The sequence below is a fragment of the Kogia breviceps genome, chromosome 16 (genome assembly GCF_026419965.1).
Source record: "Kogia breviceps isolate mKogBre1 chromosome 16, mKogBre1 haplotype 1, whole genome shotgun sequence".
NCBI lineage: Eukaryota > Metazoa > Chordata > Mammalia > Artiodactyla > Physeteridae > Kogia > Kogia breviceps.
The window spans coordinates 59,616,497-59,633,190 of record NC_081325.1 but is presented as its reverse complement, the minus strand read 5'-3'; the positions used below and the strand labels follow the sequence as shown (position 1 = coordinate 59,633,190).

The 16,694-nt window shown below is 36.4% G+C and overlaps 1 protein-coding gene across 1 annotated transcript in view; it reads left to right on the top strand.

Moving 5' to 3' along the window:
- The first annotated feature begins 268 nt into the window (after window positions 1-268).
- LOC131743239 (pantothenate kinase 3-like) overlaps window positions 269-16,694 on the top strand; it is a 54,956-nt gene continuing 38,530 nt past the window's right edge. The window contains 1 exon segment of the mRNA XM_059041762.2: window positions 269-477. Within this exon segment, the coding sequence (XP_058897745.2) occupies window positions 269-477 (209 nt within the window).

Sequence of the window (16,694 nt, the reverse complement as noted above, 5' to 3'; positions counted from 1 at the left end):
ATGATAGTGATGCTGTACAATGTCTGTGGAATGCTCCATCAGAAGTGGAAGACTCCCAAGTTTCTGCATCAAAGCCAGACATTACAAACGTGTGTTTTCTAAGGAATAGAGAGTCACGCTTTATATGTGACTATGTGTGGCATATGTGATTATATGCGGCAATTCTTGCATTGCCTTTCACTAGCATCAGACTTATTAAGACTTCTGCAGCCAATCCTTGCAGCCACTTCTGAAGGCACAGCAGTTGGCCTCTGGTGTCGCCGGTGTGATGTCGGGAGGCGCGCTGGCCCTCGGACAGCCTGTCCTCATCCCCTTCAGCATGGCCAGACGGCTAGGAGGGCAGCAAGGACCGGTCCTCACACTGCCCACTGTGAATCTCACCGACATCCAAGGGCTGGTAGCAGCAGCTGCGGCTGGAGGCATTATGACTCTGCCACCGCAAACTCTACGAGATAACCCACTGTGTTCCTGTGTCAGGTAGGGCTCTATCAACTGGCCCAAGTTCTTTGAAGTGGACAAGTGCCCTGAGTGTTGAAGGGGGTTCAGAGTTGCCTCCACCATAAAGGCTATGGAAGGCTTATGTAAGAAAAATTAAAAATCAAAAGAAATACAATGACAATGTCCCCACAAAACCTTGTATTCTTTCTTTTTTTTGCCTTATTTTTTTTTCATAGCACTTCTATTCATCTGACACTATTTTTACTTATTCATTTAACTTATTAACTGTCTTTTACCACTAGACTGCATGTTAAATATGGCAGGAATTCCTGTCTCTCTCTTTTTAAAATTTTTTCAACTTCACCTCAATAATCTTGAATATAGTTCACTGCATAGGTGCTCCTAAATTAATACTGTTTGAAATAACTTATAAATTAATAAGTTGAATCAGGTTTTCACTCACTTAAGTAAAACTATTCCAGCTCTGGCATCATCACCAAGGCAGAAATTCAATGAAGACTTTTACATCTTTCTTCACTGCATCAAAGTCAAAACTCATCATCAGAGAACCACGTTTTTGTTACCAAAACACTGTTTCATCATTTCCATGACACCATATTCTTCTGGAATTCTTCCTTTTATTTACTAAAAATCTTCAAGTATCATGTCCATAAGGCTCCAATCTAGGCCCTCATCCTCATCTCTTTCTACAAGTGTTTATTTTAGCTAGTCGCATCGAGTCCATATGCTAACCACCAAACACACATCTGCAGTCTAGACCTGTTTTCTGTAGTCTAGACTCCACACCTCTGTATTCAAATGTTTACTAAACATTCCTTTGGTCCCACAAAGACATTTCAAAGGCTCCTATCCAATTTGGACAGGAGAGTCTAGATAGGACAGTGTCTTGCTGGTTAGATGAAGAAAGTGATTTTACATACTTAGTTCAAAATTTATAAAGCAATGAAGTCCTGTAATCAATGTGGGCATTTTATTCTTATACTATGTTAAGATAATGTTCATGGAAAATAAAAAGCTTGTGGTATCCTGGAGTCAAGTGGGTTTAACACCATTCTGATAAGGGAGTAAAAAAATCATCTCTTTCTCCAAACACACTTTCCTCTCTAACATGTAGAATTAGAGAACATTTTACCATTCTCACTCTTGGAATACTCACTGTTAATAGAGACTGAGAGAAAGGAAGGAAGGTTAGGTTCAATTAATCTATTCCCTGTGAGGCATATACTTTTATTGAAACTTCCAGTTAAGGTGATTTTCCTTTTTGGCTCTCAGGTCTCCTACCTTGACCTTACCTTTCTGGGTTAAATGACTATCAGTTCTTTGGAAACAACCTGTCAGGTTATGAAGTGAACTACTAACTCAAGGCAGCTTGCTAGTGGAAGTCTCCTACTACTAGACTCATTTAGAGAAGAAATTAACAGCATTCCTTAATGTAAAGGAAGAAGTGTTACAGAAAAAGAAAAAATATACTGAAATACAATAAAACAACTTATAAATTAGAAAATATGTTAGATATTATAGCCTATCTCCCACTTCTCAGTTTTGGATGAGATGACTGAAATGTAATTGGTAAATGACTTTCTTTAGGTCACATTGCTAGATAAGTAGAATTTCAACTAAATTTTCTTGATTTTTTTTTTTTTTAATGAAGTGATTTTTCAGAAAACTAATATTTTGGTACTGTGAGGAAAGATCTCACCTCTACCCAAACATGTGGAGGCTGGGGTTATACTAACAGTAATATTAATTAAGTACTCTGTGCCGGACTTTGTGCTACACACTGTCTTTGATCTCATTTAGTTCTTGTAAAACAAAATATATTCATATTATTCTATCAGAGATGAGAAAAAAGAGACACTAAGAAATGAAATAACTTTTTAACAACTGTACAACAGTTAATGACTGAGACATGTCCTGGAAGGAGGGAGACAGTCCGAAAATGGGCAGGTCACACGAGCAGTATGTTCAGTGGGGCTGTCCTGTTGGTTACTGGGATTCCAAGGGGAGATGCAGACACTTTAATACCTTCACCCTATAAAGTGAATCATAAACATCTACAACCCAGACATTTCCTTTAGGGATAATTAAGGGTTGTACCAACCCATACTGTCTGCCGGAGACTATAAGAAATACTTCCAGAGGGGAAATGACAGGTTTAGAAGAAATATGTGTATGTGCATGTGTGTGTGTCTTGGACCTAGCAGGAAGTACCCAGCTTTTTCCTACCCATCTCTGGTGAGTTTTTCTTTTTCCATATTAAGAGATGTCTGGAAGTACTGCCGTGTTTCCTCTTTACCCTCCTTGACCCAACATGTCAGGCCACGTAGAGCCTATAAAACAGAACCAATCTCCTTCTACTCCAAGGTGAGTCAGGAGAAGCAGTCATTAAAATAACACCTCTCTCTCCTCATTTTAAATCCCCTTAACTGAAGCCTGGCCACTGAAAAGTAAAAATCTGAGATTGAAATTTTGAACCAGATCCTAGATGATACCAACTGAGATACTTACTGTAACCAAGTGTAATCAGAAGATTGTAAAATCTGTTCAAGGTGATAGTCAAACACTGTTTATCATATTGTGATTCACAAGATGTTACTGAGTGGTAAAGATATGGTGCTGGAGTCAGAATGTAAATAAACATTGTTTTATTTTTAATATGTTGGTCAAAGTAAGATATTAAAATGATAAAAATTAGTACAAGATATTAATAATAAGATAAAGAGTTATGCCCATACTTCTGCATACATACAACTCTCCAGAGGCCATTGAGTACACTGGTTTATTCTCTGCAACGCTGGTGGTTACTTTAATGATTTTACACATAATGTATGTGTGTTTGCATGTATAATATATGTGTATATTTATACATATATGCATGCATCTGTGTGTTTGTGTAATGTGTCAGCACCTTTAATGAAAAGATATATACATTTTAACGGGAGACACGTTGTAGGAGGCAAGCAACTTAAAAATATTAAAATACTGTTTATGTATGTCTTCATTTATTTTCATTTTGTATCCTTTTTTTGCAGTATGCAGGCCTCTCACGGCTGTGGCCTCTCCAGTTGCAGAGCACAGGCCCCGGACGCACAGGCTCAGCGGCCATGGCTCACGGGCCCAGCCGCTCCACGGCACGTGGGATCTTCCCGGACTGGGGCACGAAGCCATGTCCCCTGCATCATCAGGCAGACTCTCAACCACTGTGCCACCAGGGAAGCCCTATTTTCATTCTGAAACTCCTGGATTGAGTCTCTGTCTCTTACTTTTTACACATATTTTAAGTTATTATTTTTAAATATCTTAAAATATTTTAACAAATCTGTTTTCCAACATATCTATCATTTATATTTTAATCTGGGAAATCATGTTTTAATATTTCCAAAGCTATCTCTTCTTACATTATTCCACCTTCATATAATTATTTTCACTATGAATATAAGATTATTATGAATTCTTTATAATATTTGAAGTTTTCTAATTAAAAAAACTATTTGTCTTGTTACTCATCACATATCTACTTTTTATTTTAATTAAATATTTTTGCTTTTATAATACTGGTATTTTGCCTTTAATTTCTAGATTTTTCAAATAGCTGATAAATGTTTTGTCTTTCCATGGCTCTTACTTGAGATAAGTACTGGCACCTACTAAGTAGTAAACAAAGAGTCCCTTAACATTCATTTTTTCTTGTAATAACAAGAAAAGCTTGGTTACAGGAAGACTTTCCTTTACAGTGAGCATGAGAGGAACTAACGCATGTATTAGGGGTTTTACACAAATGTCAGAATAAGGAATCCTATTCTTAAATCAGCTTCACCCACCCTAACTGCTCATTCTTCCCCTGGAGAGATTATATAACACCATCAGAAAAGAACCCTACTGGTTTTTTTCCTTGTGGTAGGCAAATTCCTAGCTGCCCTGCAATCTCTAAATAAAGGCAGGGGTGGGAAGTGTGAATGCATAATACACCGTTATGTAAATGACATTAAAGTCTTCAGTTAGAACTTCTGATTGCTGCTTGCACCTCTCACTCCTTCCCTCTGATATACCTGCTGCCTCCAAGTCCAGGGTCCCTTTGGTTCCAAAAGCAGCTCAGCTTTGTTCTTCTCTGCATCCTCCTCCATATGTATATAAGCTGTGACTCTCTCTGGTTTGCTTCATGAATAAATAGGCTACCATCCATTTTTCAAATTCTAGAAGTTGATTAAAATTTCTCATGCATTGAGATGCTCCTTTAACTACAAAATCATGCTTATTAATTACTGTTCTATTGATTTAATATGATTGGGAAATAAGAATGATATGAAAGCATGAGCTTAAACTTTCATTTTACTCTGAAAGTCACTCTAAGGATATTTATGCCTCTAAATTTCTATCTTTAAATTTCTATCTATTGCAGTTTCCAATCCCAGACTGTAGAGTCCCGGAAAGAGCATCTCTCTAAATCTCACAAAAAAAGAATAGTAGTAGTAGTAGCAGTAGTAGTAGTAGTTAGATAGGCTAACTTCAAAATTACAACATTTTTGAACCCACTGAGGTAAAAAGGTCACAGAACGACCAACTAGTACGAGATCTTTGAGAGGCCATGTATGCATTGAAAGGAGAAAGGTAGGGACTCAGTCATTTGGGGAAGATGCAAAGCTAAGAGTTTAGTTAGAATAGTTGTAAATTGATGAAAGCTGAGCATGCTCATAGAAAAGACTGGAAAAAATCCCAAGAGCCATTCATGTGATGGATCCAGACCTGGGCCAGGAGAAAGCGGCTGTGCAGGAAAGGCAAGAAACTCCACTCAGATCCTCTTTCCTATTCACTACTGAACAAAACCTTTACTCTCAGGGAATGAAAGGTAACTAAGAACTGCAGTCCCTAGGGCATTGGTGAAGTCATTACAACTGATGGAATATATCAGGATTAAAAAACAAACAAAAATTATTTCTTAGAAAGTAGCTGGATTATGCATTGGGCCCACAACTACAGTCAGACAAGGGGTAGCAGGACTAAAGCAGCTATAATCTCAGACCCAGGGACATGATTCCAGGTTAATACTGAGACTTAATTAGAACATCAGAGAATGTACCTCTAAGACCACACCCACACCATTAAGTACAGAAGCTTCAAGTAACAAGCAGAATACTGTCAGGAGAGGAAAGAGAGAAGAAAAAGAGCATGCAGAGATTCTGAGGCACGCCACAAGGGGAAGACCTAAAACTCAGCAATGGAGAGACACTGCTCTAGAAAATCAACCTCACTCCTCGCCCCAAATACAAAGTACTTCTATAGGAATTTGAAGCCTGTAAGTACAATGATGATAACTAAAGCAACAACACTACAAAAGCAGCACAACTCAACTATACTGACTCACACCTTTGCATTAAAGGCCTAGTGGAGAGGTGTGCCCACTTCCAAGCATACATGTTACTTACTTCAGTCTCTTCTTTCCTACATATGATGTCAGCATTAAAATGCAATATAATATATATGTAAAGGCAAGAATAAATGCACTAAGAATAGACAAAGCAATAATCTGAGCCAGACTCAGACATGACACAGATGTCAGAATTGTCTGACAAGGAATTTTAAATCACTATAATAAATTATGTTAATAAGTATGCCATGTGGGAGGGGAGAACTGGCAGGGAGAGATGTTATGGCAAAGCCAGGAGTGAGACATTCTTGACCCTTCTCTTCCCTGGTATGTCATGATTCATGGAATGAAAAGAAATATGACCCTGGATTAGCTCCCTCCTTGGATTTTCCTTCCACCAAGTTCTCCCAACCTAGCACCAGCTGCCCACTCTGAGCCCAGGGCAGCCTCTTCAATCATTATTAGCCTAACCTGGCTTGTCAGGAAACCAACCCCATCCCTTCAGATCAGGTCTGGCTACTCTATTTTGTACCAAGTATTGAAGTATACTGTCAAGTTCTTGGTAGCCTTAATAGCTCCTACTCTAAGTTCCCATCCTTTCCCTGCAGAGGCCAAACCACCTCTTTGTAGCTACAGTGCACAACTTACAGTGGCACAGTAAGATGCACTTGAGAGCCTTTGAACCTAGCTGTCTCAGAAAAGCAGTAGGGGTGGACAGAGCTGTCTTATGTGCTACCTCCATCTGTCCCTATTCCTTCCATACCTCACCCTACTCCCATCAGAAAGTAAAAAATCATCAGAATGTTCTTTATTGTTCATTGCTTTGTGTTTTAATAAGCAATTTGCAGTTAAGAAAAAGACTCAAATTAAAAAGATGAACATGTGAGATCAAATGGGTGATTTCAGCAGCGGGATGGAAACTGTAAGAAAGAATAAAAGAGAAATGGTAGAAATAAAACCACAGCAACTGAGATGAAGAATGTCTGTGATAAGCTAATCAAAAATTTGATGCAGCCAAGGAAAGAATCAGTGAATTAAAGAGGGGTAAATAGAAATTATACAAATTGAAACACAAAGAGAAATAAAACAGCTATAATCAAGAAAATTCAAGAGCTGTAGAATGGTATTATATGTTCTAACTTAAGTGTAACTGGGATCCTAGAAAGAGAAAAAAGACTAAATGAGAAGAAATATTTATTTTTTAAACCACAGAGAATTTTCCAAGATTAATGACAGACAATATAGCACACATCCAAGAAGCTCGGAGAAACAAAGTAGGAACAGACCAACAAATATCTTAAGCATATCCTTTTCAAATGTTGAAATACAAAGACAATGAGAAAAACTTAAAGGTAGGAAGAGAAAAACAAATACTAACAGAGTAAGAAAGAGAAAAATGTCAAAAATTATGCAAGCCAGAGATAATAAAGGGACATTTCTAACTGCTTAAATAAAACAATTCAATGTTCCTACCTAGAAATATCTACTCAGAGAAAGTATCTTTTCAAGATGAAACGGCAATAAGCCTTCCTCAGAGAAAAAAAAACTCAGAGAATTCACTGTTAACAGACTTTCTCCACAAAACTGTTAAAAATGTTCTTCAAGCAAAAATAATGTGATGTCAGACTGATATGTGAATCTACAAAAAATGAAGACCTCTGGAATGGAATAAATGATGGACAGAAAATTACCTGTCTTCCTTTTAAATATTATTAAATATAACTGTTTGTATGTTTACAGGATAGGTAAAAGTAAGGGCCATGAGAAAAACATCAAAGGGATGGGAAAAAGGATTAGTAAGATACTACAGTAGATTTTTTTTCACTAAATATGAAACAGTAAAATATTAATTAAGGGTAGATTCTGATTATATGAAGATGCATATTATAAATGCTCATTCCTTTCTGTGACTGGCTTATTTCACTTAGCATACTGTTCTCAAGGTCCATCCATGTTGTCACATATTGCAGAATCTCTTTCTTCATTAAAGCTGAGTGGTATTGCATTGTGTATATATGTCACATTTTCCTTATCCTTTTATCTACTGATGGGCATTTAAGTTGCTTGCAAATCTTGGTTTTTCTGAATAATGCTGCAATGAACATGGGAGTACAAATATTTCTTTGAGACCCTTATTCCAACTACATGAGTTATCTAAAAAAGTCCAATTCATAGAATCAAACAGTGGAACGGTAGGTGCCAGGGGCTGAGGAGAGGAGGAAATGATGAGTAACAAGTCACCAGGCCTAAAGTTTCAGTTAATCAAGAGAAATAAGCTCTAGAGATCTGCTGTGCAACACTGTACCCAGAGTCAACAATAATGTCCTGTGCACTTAAAATGGTGTTAAGAGGTTTGACCTTATGTTAACTGTTCTTAACACAATAAAACAAAGTGTAAAAAAGTAAATGAGTCCAACACTTCATATAAAACACTGAGATGACCAGATGTGATTAAAGAAAACCCATCTAAAAAAAACTTACTTTAAATTTGAAATTAAAGATAAAAGATGGAAAAGATATACCATGCAAACACAAATTAATAAAACTGTAATAGCGATATTCATATCAAAAATTGGAATTCATCACAAGCGATATTATCAGGGATAAAGAGGAATATTACATAATGATAAAGGAAATTACATCTTTAAGAGAACATGTAAATCCTAAATATGTATGCATCTGAAAACTGAGTATCAAAATTCATGAAGTAAAAAGCTGTTAGAAATGAGAGGAGAAACAGTCAAATCCACAATCACATGTGGAAATGTTAACATCATCCTTTCAGTAATCAACAGAATAGGCAGAAAATCAGAAACAATAGAGAAAAACTGAATACCATCACCCAGTAAGTAGTCCCAATAGGCTGTTACAAAATATTTCTTCCCCAAGCAGCATAATATACTTTCTTTTAGAGTGAACATAAAATACAGAACATTCACTAAGAAACATCAGATTCTAGGCCATTAAAAAAAAAAACTGAAATTTAAAGTAAATCAAGCAAAGTGTGTTTTGACACATAACAGAATTAAGCAAGAAATTAATAATACATACATATCTGGAAATGTATCTAACTATCCAAAAATTACCAACATACTTCCAAACTACCCTTAGTACAAAGAGCAATTTCAAGGGACATTTCAAGACATATTTAAACTGAAGAAAAATGAAAATACAACATATTAAAATTTGTGGGATGCTGCTAAGTATTTGTTTTGTGTGTGTGTATGGTGCGTGCATGTGCAGGGTTTAATAATACAAATACAAATACTTGTCTTACCTCTCACTACTTTAAGAATTATTTGATCCTTTAATAGTTTGGCATTAATAGATGGTTGATACTCAAGATAAAACACAAATGCACATGTGTGTGTGCTCTGAGGACTAAATTATGACTGATAAAGGCTTTTCAATTTTTTCCATGCATTTGTAAGATAAAACCTTGATAGCATTAATTCGGCACTTCTCTGGACCACATATATAATCTCTTACTCTTCAATTACTAGAGTAAATCACATATATGATATATAATTGTACATAAATTATTTATATGTGATTACAAATAAAATTTTGCATTCGTATATATATTCAAGATGAACATGAAAATTTGCCTTGATACATATTAAGTACAGAGAAATAGGATTCTTGAAGCATTTAGTATTTAATCCATTCATCCAACAAATATTTCTTAACCACACAATTTCCAAGCAATTCTCTAAGCCCCGAAGATACAGCAGTAAACAGAGCAGTAATTTTATTTTTAATTTCGTAAAGCTCTACATTTTAAAGGGGGAGAGTAAAAATAAAAATTAAAAAGGATTTGATATAGTAAATTTAAAAGTGATAAATACTTAGAAAAGTATGAAAAGGGTATAAGGATTACAGTAGTGCGCTAGAGATTGTTTTTGTAATTTTATTTAGAGTGGTTAGAAAAAGCCTCACTGAGAAAGGGACTTTTGAACAAAGACAAGGAAAGTCAGGGACCAAGCTGTGTGGACATCTGAAGGCAAGCACTGCCTACAGCCAGAGGAACTGCCCGTCTCAAGGCCCTGAGCCAGGAGTGTGTGGGGGCATTTCCTAGGAAGATCTGGGATGTTCCAGGAGAGTGGAAAGTAGTGAAGTGCTGAGTGAGGACACATGATACTGCAGAGTTAAGGGTTTCAGGGGAGGCAGCTAATAGCATAAGGCCTTTAGGCTTTGTAGGTTCTCAAAAAATCTGGAACATTCTCTTCAGCCCTAAAAAAGTAAGATCAAGAAGAAATATACAGATGCCAAAAATGCTCTTTCAAAGGGAATGTTATATAATCAGCCTTCATTTACATATTAAAGCTAAGGAGTAGTTGCTGAGTGGTTACTGATAAATTATACTCAAAGGGGTAGAACAAAAGCAGGTAGATTTGAATTAAGTTTGACAGCAAAAGCATAAATATGTTTGTTGACAGTGAGGGCTATTACAATTAAAATGGGGGAAAAAAAGGAGATTTTTAAATTTCCCTCTTTAGAAGTATTATGGCAATCTTTAAATAAGACAAAAGGACACATTTATAAAGTTGTTTTTATGAAACTCGAGGATTCTATAATTAATTTTATTAAAAATATTTGTTTTCAGGCTTGAAATTCTCATGATGAATTAATAATGGATAGAATATTTTTTCTCCAGTATGGAATAAACTGTGATTAGTTTATCAGGCATCGACTTTGATATGGAAACTCTGGAACAAGTATGAACTAGGAATTAATGAGGTTAGAAAAAATTGGTTTAATTATCCCTCAAATATCATGCAAAGATATTTAATTTTGATGGCAGAATTACAATATATCTTATAAAATAAATAGCAGGTGAAATGATTACTAGTCCAATAAAAGGTCAGGGAAAAAAGAAGCATTTAGTAGTGAGAGGTGTGAGGATTTTCCCTCTGGTTTGAAACCAGAGTGAGACTTCTAAAATGCAAATCAACCTTGTCTTTGCTTTAAACATTTTCAAAACTTCCCTCTGCCCTTAAAATAAAATTGCTTAATATGGTTGTATAAAAGTTCTAGAGCCTGTTTATCTTGCTTGTCTTATTTTTTCTCCAGTCCTCTCACCTCCTCCCATATTCTAAGCTACAGATATATTGAAAACCTCTCAGCAGCAAGCATAAAATGTCTTCTCTACCCCGTGGATTCTCAAACAAGCATTCTTCCTCTGTTTCAAACAATCTTGGCCTTTCTACTTCAGTTATCAGGTTAAATATAATCTTTCCTGACCATCTCTTGACTGGTGTCGCTAGAGAATATTTTTAGATATAATCTGGGAAGCTTCTTTTCTTCCTGTCTAACCACATTTTCTTTTTTCTCTGTCTCCATAATTCTTGGAATAGCAGGTCTCATGCCTTTCTGCCTCAGAGGAATTGTCTGCCAGGGGAAAAATAAGTAGTACAAGTCAGCAGGACTTCCAAGCTTTTGTCTTCAAAATCTTAAAATCATTGAGGAAGGATGGGTTTTCAGTAAAAAGGTCTATATGAGTAAGTATAGAAGGAGGAGAGTAAGCCCTGCCAATAATTATGTAAAAAATGACACTAGGAAGGGAGAAGCACGAAAGTAGTGTTGGATCCCTAGCCCTCAGCACTGAGATGCTGTTCTCTGCCACTGCCCAAGTGAGATCAACACTGGAGGTGGCTTATGCCCTGCAATATCTTTGGGCTTCAGAACATTCAAGAACTGTAATAGTGCTCATTACAGATACTCAAGACATGTTCTTTGGGGGAATGACTCTACCAGAGTATAAATCCAGAGCAGAATACCCGTAGAATTAATGAGACAACATTTCCTAAGGGCCTGGAAGCATTGAGGGCTTGTAGGAAAACTTTAATTATAGAAAATAGTGACATTCTTACACACATGCATTTGGAGACAGAGCAATACTGCTATAGTAGTATATTGTCTCATAACAACCTATTACTATTATGATAGAATTCACCACATTTTATGTCTATTGCTTAATTGTGTTTGTTTTCTACTAGAAAGGGGACTGTTCCCAAGTCTATGTCACTTTACATTTTATTCCCAAATGTCTAACATTAAATGGCAATTAAAGATATTATGCTCAAAGAACTGGATACGAGACTATGAATTATAAGTTTTGCCTCCTGGAATGATTTTCATTCAAATAACATTATTGTTACTAGAGATTTTAAAAACCATCTGATTCAGAGTTTTTTATCTTCCATCTAATAATCTCTTCGCTCTCTGTAGCCCATTCCCCTCCTTTTTAAAACTGCAGCCACATACTCTGATGGCAATGGCCTTGTAAAACACTTCAAGTAGTACATACATATTATTTACTCTCATCTATAGTAAAGGAAAATATTCTCTCTGATCAGATTTTAAACCTATTAGGAAATAAACAGGCATATGAAGATCAATTTACAAAGATGACACAAATCTGTGGGTAAGTGGGCTTAATAAAACACTAACTCTACTGTGGCATTCCCACTTCTACCCTATAAACTTTCAAATGAGAAGTGGAGAGATATCTGTGCTGCCTGCAATCAGATAACTCAGAGAAAGAGAAAGTTACTGAGCCAGGAACTTCTAGTTCATTATTCCCCAATTTACCAGTCAAATATATTGGAGAACAGGTTCATCTTATAGGCAGCAGGTGGAATTTGTCCTCACTGTGTGTACATAATAAGAATGACACTTTTAAGATAGGTGTTAGCAACTCTGGAGAAAATCCCAGAGACAACAGTGGTGTGCTATCTTAAATATGGCAACCCAATTCTCTTGATGTTCCAGAATATGAAATTTTATGGAGAAAGATGAATACCGATGGCTCTGAGTGAAAAGAAAATTTGGACATACCTTAGTCCATTTATTTCATTTATATTTTACTTCCTTACGTATACAAAAGAATGGTACATAATAAACATCTGGGTCTAAAGAAACTTGAATGCATTCTTCTCATAGCATAAAACAAAATGCAATATGGTCAGATATTTTTTCCATAACTGCATCTGTAATGCTTTCTATTAATTAGGGCCTCATAAAATAATGGAATACCTTTCAGCTAATGGCATCTTGTGTTAGAGGAAATAGGACAGTTCATTAAAATATACTTGTAATTAACTAGTCAATATCAAGTGGGAATAGTACTTATTTAGTATTTCAGAGATAACCAAACTCCAGACTCTTTTGAACAATTGGCTATGGACAGTAATTTAATTCAGATCATTGAAGTTAACAAGACAATAAAGAAAATTCTATTTCAACCAAGATTCATAAGAAACATGTTGGACATTTGGCTGTTAACAATGTAATAGCTATTAATTTCCTTCTACATAAATTCTGGCTTCCAAAACTTAGTTCTGTCTTCCAGAAAGAGAAAGTGTCAGGATCCATTTTATTTTCATTGCCTTTTTGCTGTGAAAAAATAAGCTTTTATTAGACTAGGCAGGCTTGTAGCAGTAATCTTGGCTATTGCATCCAAATTCTCTTATAGATCCCTTTCTTACCATAAAAGATTTACATGTTCTCTTCTCTGACTAATCTGATTTCAGACCCTGGCTTCATTTTCCTTAATTACTATTATTTTTATTTTTGCAATACGTGGGCCTCTCACTGTTGTAGCCTCTCCCGTTGCGGAGCACAGGCTCCGAATGCGCAGGCTCAGCGGCCATGGCTCACGGGCCCACGCGCTCCGCGGCATGTGGGTCTTCCTGGACCTGGGCACGAACCCGTGTCCCCTTCATCGGCAGGTGGACTCTCATCCACTGCGCCACCAGGGAAGCCCCATTTTCCTTAATTCTTGATCTTTGATGTACACATCTTAACCTTAAGCTGTCTTCTGTGGCTCCCAGCTCTCTTTCTCTCACATTTCAATTTTACTTTTATGTGCATGTAATAGATTCTGTATTTTCTATCCTCCTTTTTATTACGACTCAGCCCTACACTTGGGTAAAAATCTTTCACTGAGATCCTGGAGCCCACAGCTCTAGGAGAGAGTCTTCTGTCTTCCTGGCAGACAGTGCAGTTAACAGGGCATGACCCACCAGTGTTTTTGCTTTAATAAATCTCCTCCAATCTCCTAGTAGTATGAAACACTACCTCAACAAACTTGCCTAGTTTCCAGCCAGCTTCATTTTTACAAGTAGAATAAAGCTTTTAAAATCTGTTAGAGGACATTCCTAGTTGTGCTCACTGTATCTTCTGAAGCTCTAGAATAACAGTATCAATTCAGGTCAGCTCTTCAGTATCTAGTTTAATATATGTTTGTCTTAAAAAAAAACCAAACAAACCTGAATCTCCTTTTGTATAAGTATTTGACTTACTGGAACAGAAATAACTGCTTCACTTTATGGATATAGAGTCTCAGCTACATCTGCTATCTCTATCACTTCTTCCTCTGCAATTTCTCATATTAACTCAGACACCAATAATGCCCAGATTAGCAACACACAGTCATGCAGTTTCTACTGTACCTCTTAATTTGTGTCAAGTTAATTTTCAGTATCACAGAGCCTACTTTCAATTTTCTTTACTCCCCACTGCCAATCTGTAGGAATTTCTTTAAAGATAAGTTATTATAAAACATTTTTTGTTTTCATAAACCCATATCTCCAGAAAGTTTATGCTAGATTGCCTTATATACTAAAATCCTCCTTTGTGAATCTCCTAAACAGAGCATATGATAACAGCAGATATTGAAATATAATTTTAAGGAGTTTCCTCATATAAAACTAAGTATATTTTATAAAAAGGGAAATGCTTGCTTACGAAAGAACAAATCATTTTTAGGGAGATCAAACATCCATCTTTCTCTCTGATCATAGTTACAGCAGCATTGTTATTATTTTCTTACTATGTATTTAAGTCATATCAGTCAACCACATAAAAACGAATGCATGCTGTCCCTCTGCTTTACCTCTGATTTCAAAATTGCACACAGTTCCTTTCTAAACCAACCGATAACCTACAGGGAAAGGAATTATACAAAAAGAATATATATTCCACAGCTTTAACCTGGAATGGTAGCACCAAAATGGCATCAGCCCTTTTCCAGAAGCATTTATCTAGTAGTTTAAAACTTACCCACTGCTCTTCAGTGTGACCACTTATGTGTTATAACAAATTCCTATAGATGTATATATGGTTTCTGGGCTTTCTTTCACTCCCTTATAATACTGTGTCTTCTCTTGTATAATATCACAGTCTTAATTATCCTATCTTTATAATAAGGCTTGAAATATAGAATGACTTGCTCATCCATAATGTTTAAGGACATTTTCTGGTTTTCCCCATAAAAATGCAAAACCATCTTGTTAAATCTCGTTTAAAAAAAAAAAACCTGTTTGTATTTTGAAGATAACTGCATTTTATTTGTACATTAATTTGGGTACAAATTTCTCTGTCAAACAGCTGTCCTGTATCTCCCTTTGCCTCCTTAAATCTTAATTTAGAAATACTTCATCTACTAGCAGTCCAAGACTCTTGCCCTGTCTGAGGGACTGAGCACCAATATAATGACTAGCCTACATGAAGCCCTGACTGGAGAATGTCAGCTTTCTGGACAGACAGGGCCATGTGTAACATCCCAGGGAGCTAGAAGGCTTACATATTTGCAGCCAATCTTCTCAGCTGGGAAAACTATATCCCAGGTTCTGACTTTAAGAAGTGAACATAGATCTGATCACATCTTCCTGTAGGATACTTTAAACTCTCTTACTCTGCATAAGCCAAATTCAGGTAACTTTTTACTGCTTTCTAAACTGGAACAAGATCAGTCATGCTAAACCACTTCAGTCTTGGTTATGCTTCTAACATTTTTAAAAATTCATTTTCTCTCATTTATTTCTTATTTTGTATTTAATATTTACTGTTATAGTCATGTAATAGAGGGGAGGGCTCACAGTGAGAACTTAATGGGAATTAGCTTCTTCTCAGTCTTCTAAAGCTGAACTTTAAAAATTTTGTTTTGGGCTTCCCTGGTGGCGCAGTGGTTGAGAGTCCGCCTGCCGATACAGGGGACACGGGTTCGTGCCCCGGTCCGGGAGGATCCCACATGCCGCAGAGCGGCTGGACCCGTGAGCCATGGCCGCTGAGCCTGCGCGTCTGGAGCCTGTGCTCCGCAACGGGAGAGGCCACAACAGTGAGAGGCCCGCGTATCACAAAAAAAAAAAAAAAAAAAAAAAAAAAAAAAAAAAAAAAAAAAAAAATTTTGTTTTAAAATTTTTATTATTTTTAATTGTAGTAAAAATCATAAAATTTACCATCTTAACCATTTTTCAGTGTATGGTTCAATAGTGTTAAGTTTATTTTCATTGTGAAGCAAAGATCTCCAGAAGAAAATGAAACTCTAAACCCATTAAGCAACAACTCCTCTTTTTCCCCTCCTACCAGCTCATGGTGACCACCATTCTACTTTCTATTTCTTTGCTTTGACTTTTTCAGATACCTCATTAAAGAGGAATCACACAGTATTTATCTTCTGTGACTAGCTCACTTCACTAAGCAAAATGTCCTCAAGGTTCATCCATGTTTTAGCAGGTCACAGAATTTCCTTAAGATTGCATAATATTTCATCATTCTCATAAACACACACACACACACCACATTTTGTTCATCCATTCATCTGTCAATGGACCATTAGCCAAGCCCATACATAGGTATATAATCACACATCTGGCCATTTCTACATACAAGTGAACAACCAACTGCACTGCTCAACATCCTGACCACTGGGAAGATATCCTTTCACCACTGTCCTTCAGGGGTGTCTCAGAAAGGGGTTGTAATGCTACACCATTACACTTTTGGATGGTGCCTGCATACTGTGCATAATCATCTGTAAACCAGGTCTGAGACTTCTCTTCCTCAGTTACCTGACCATAGGAAA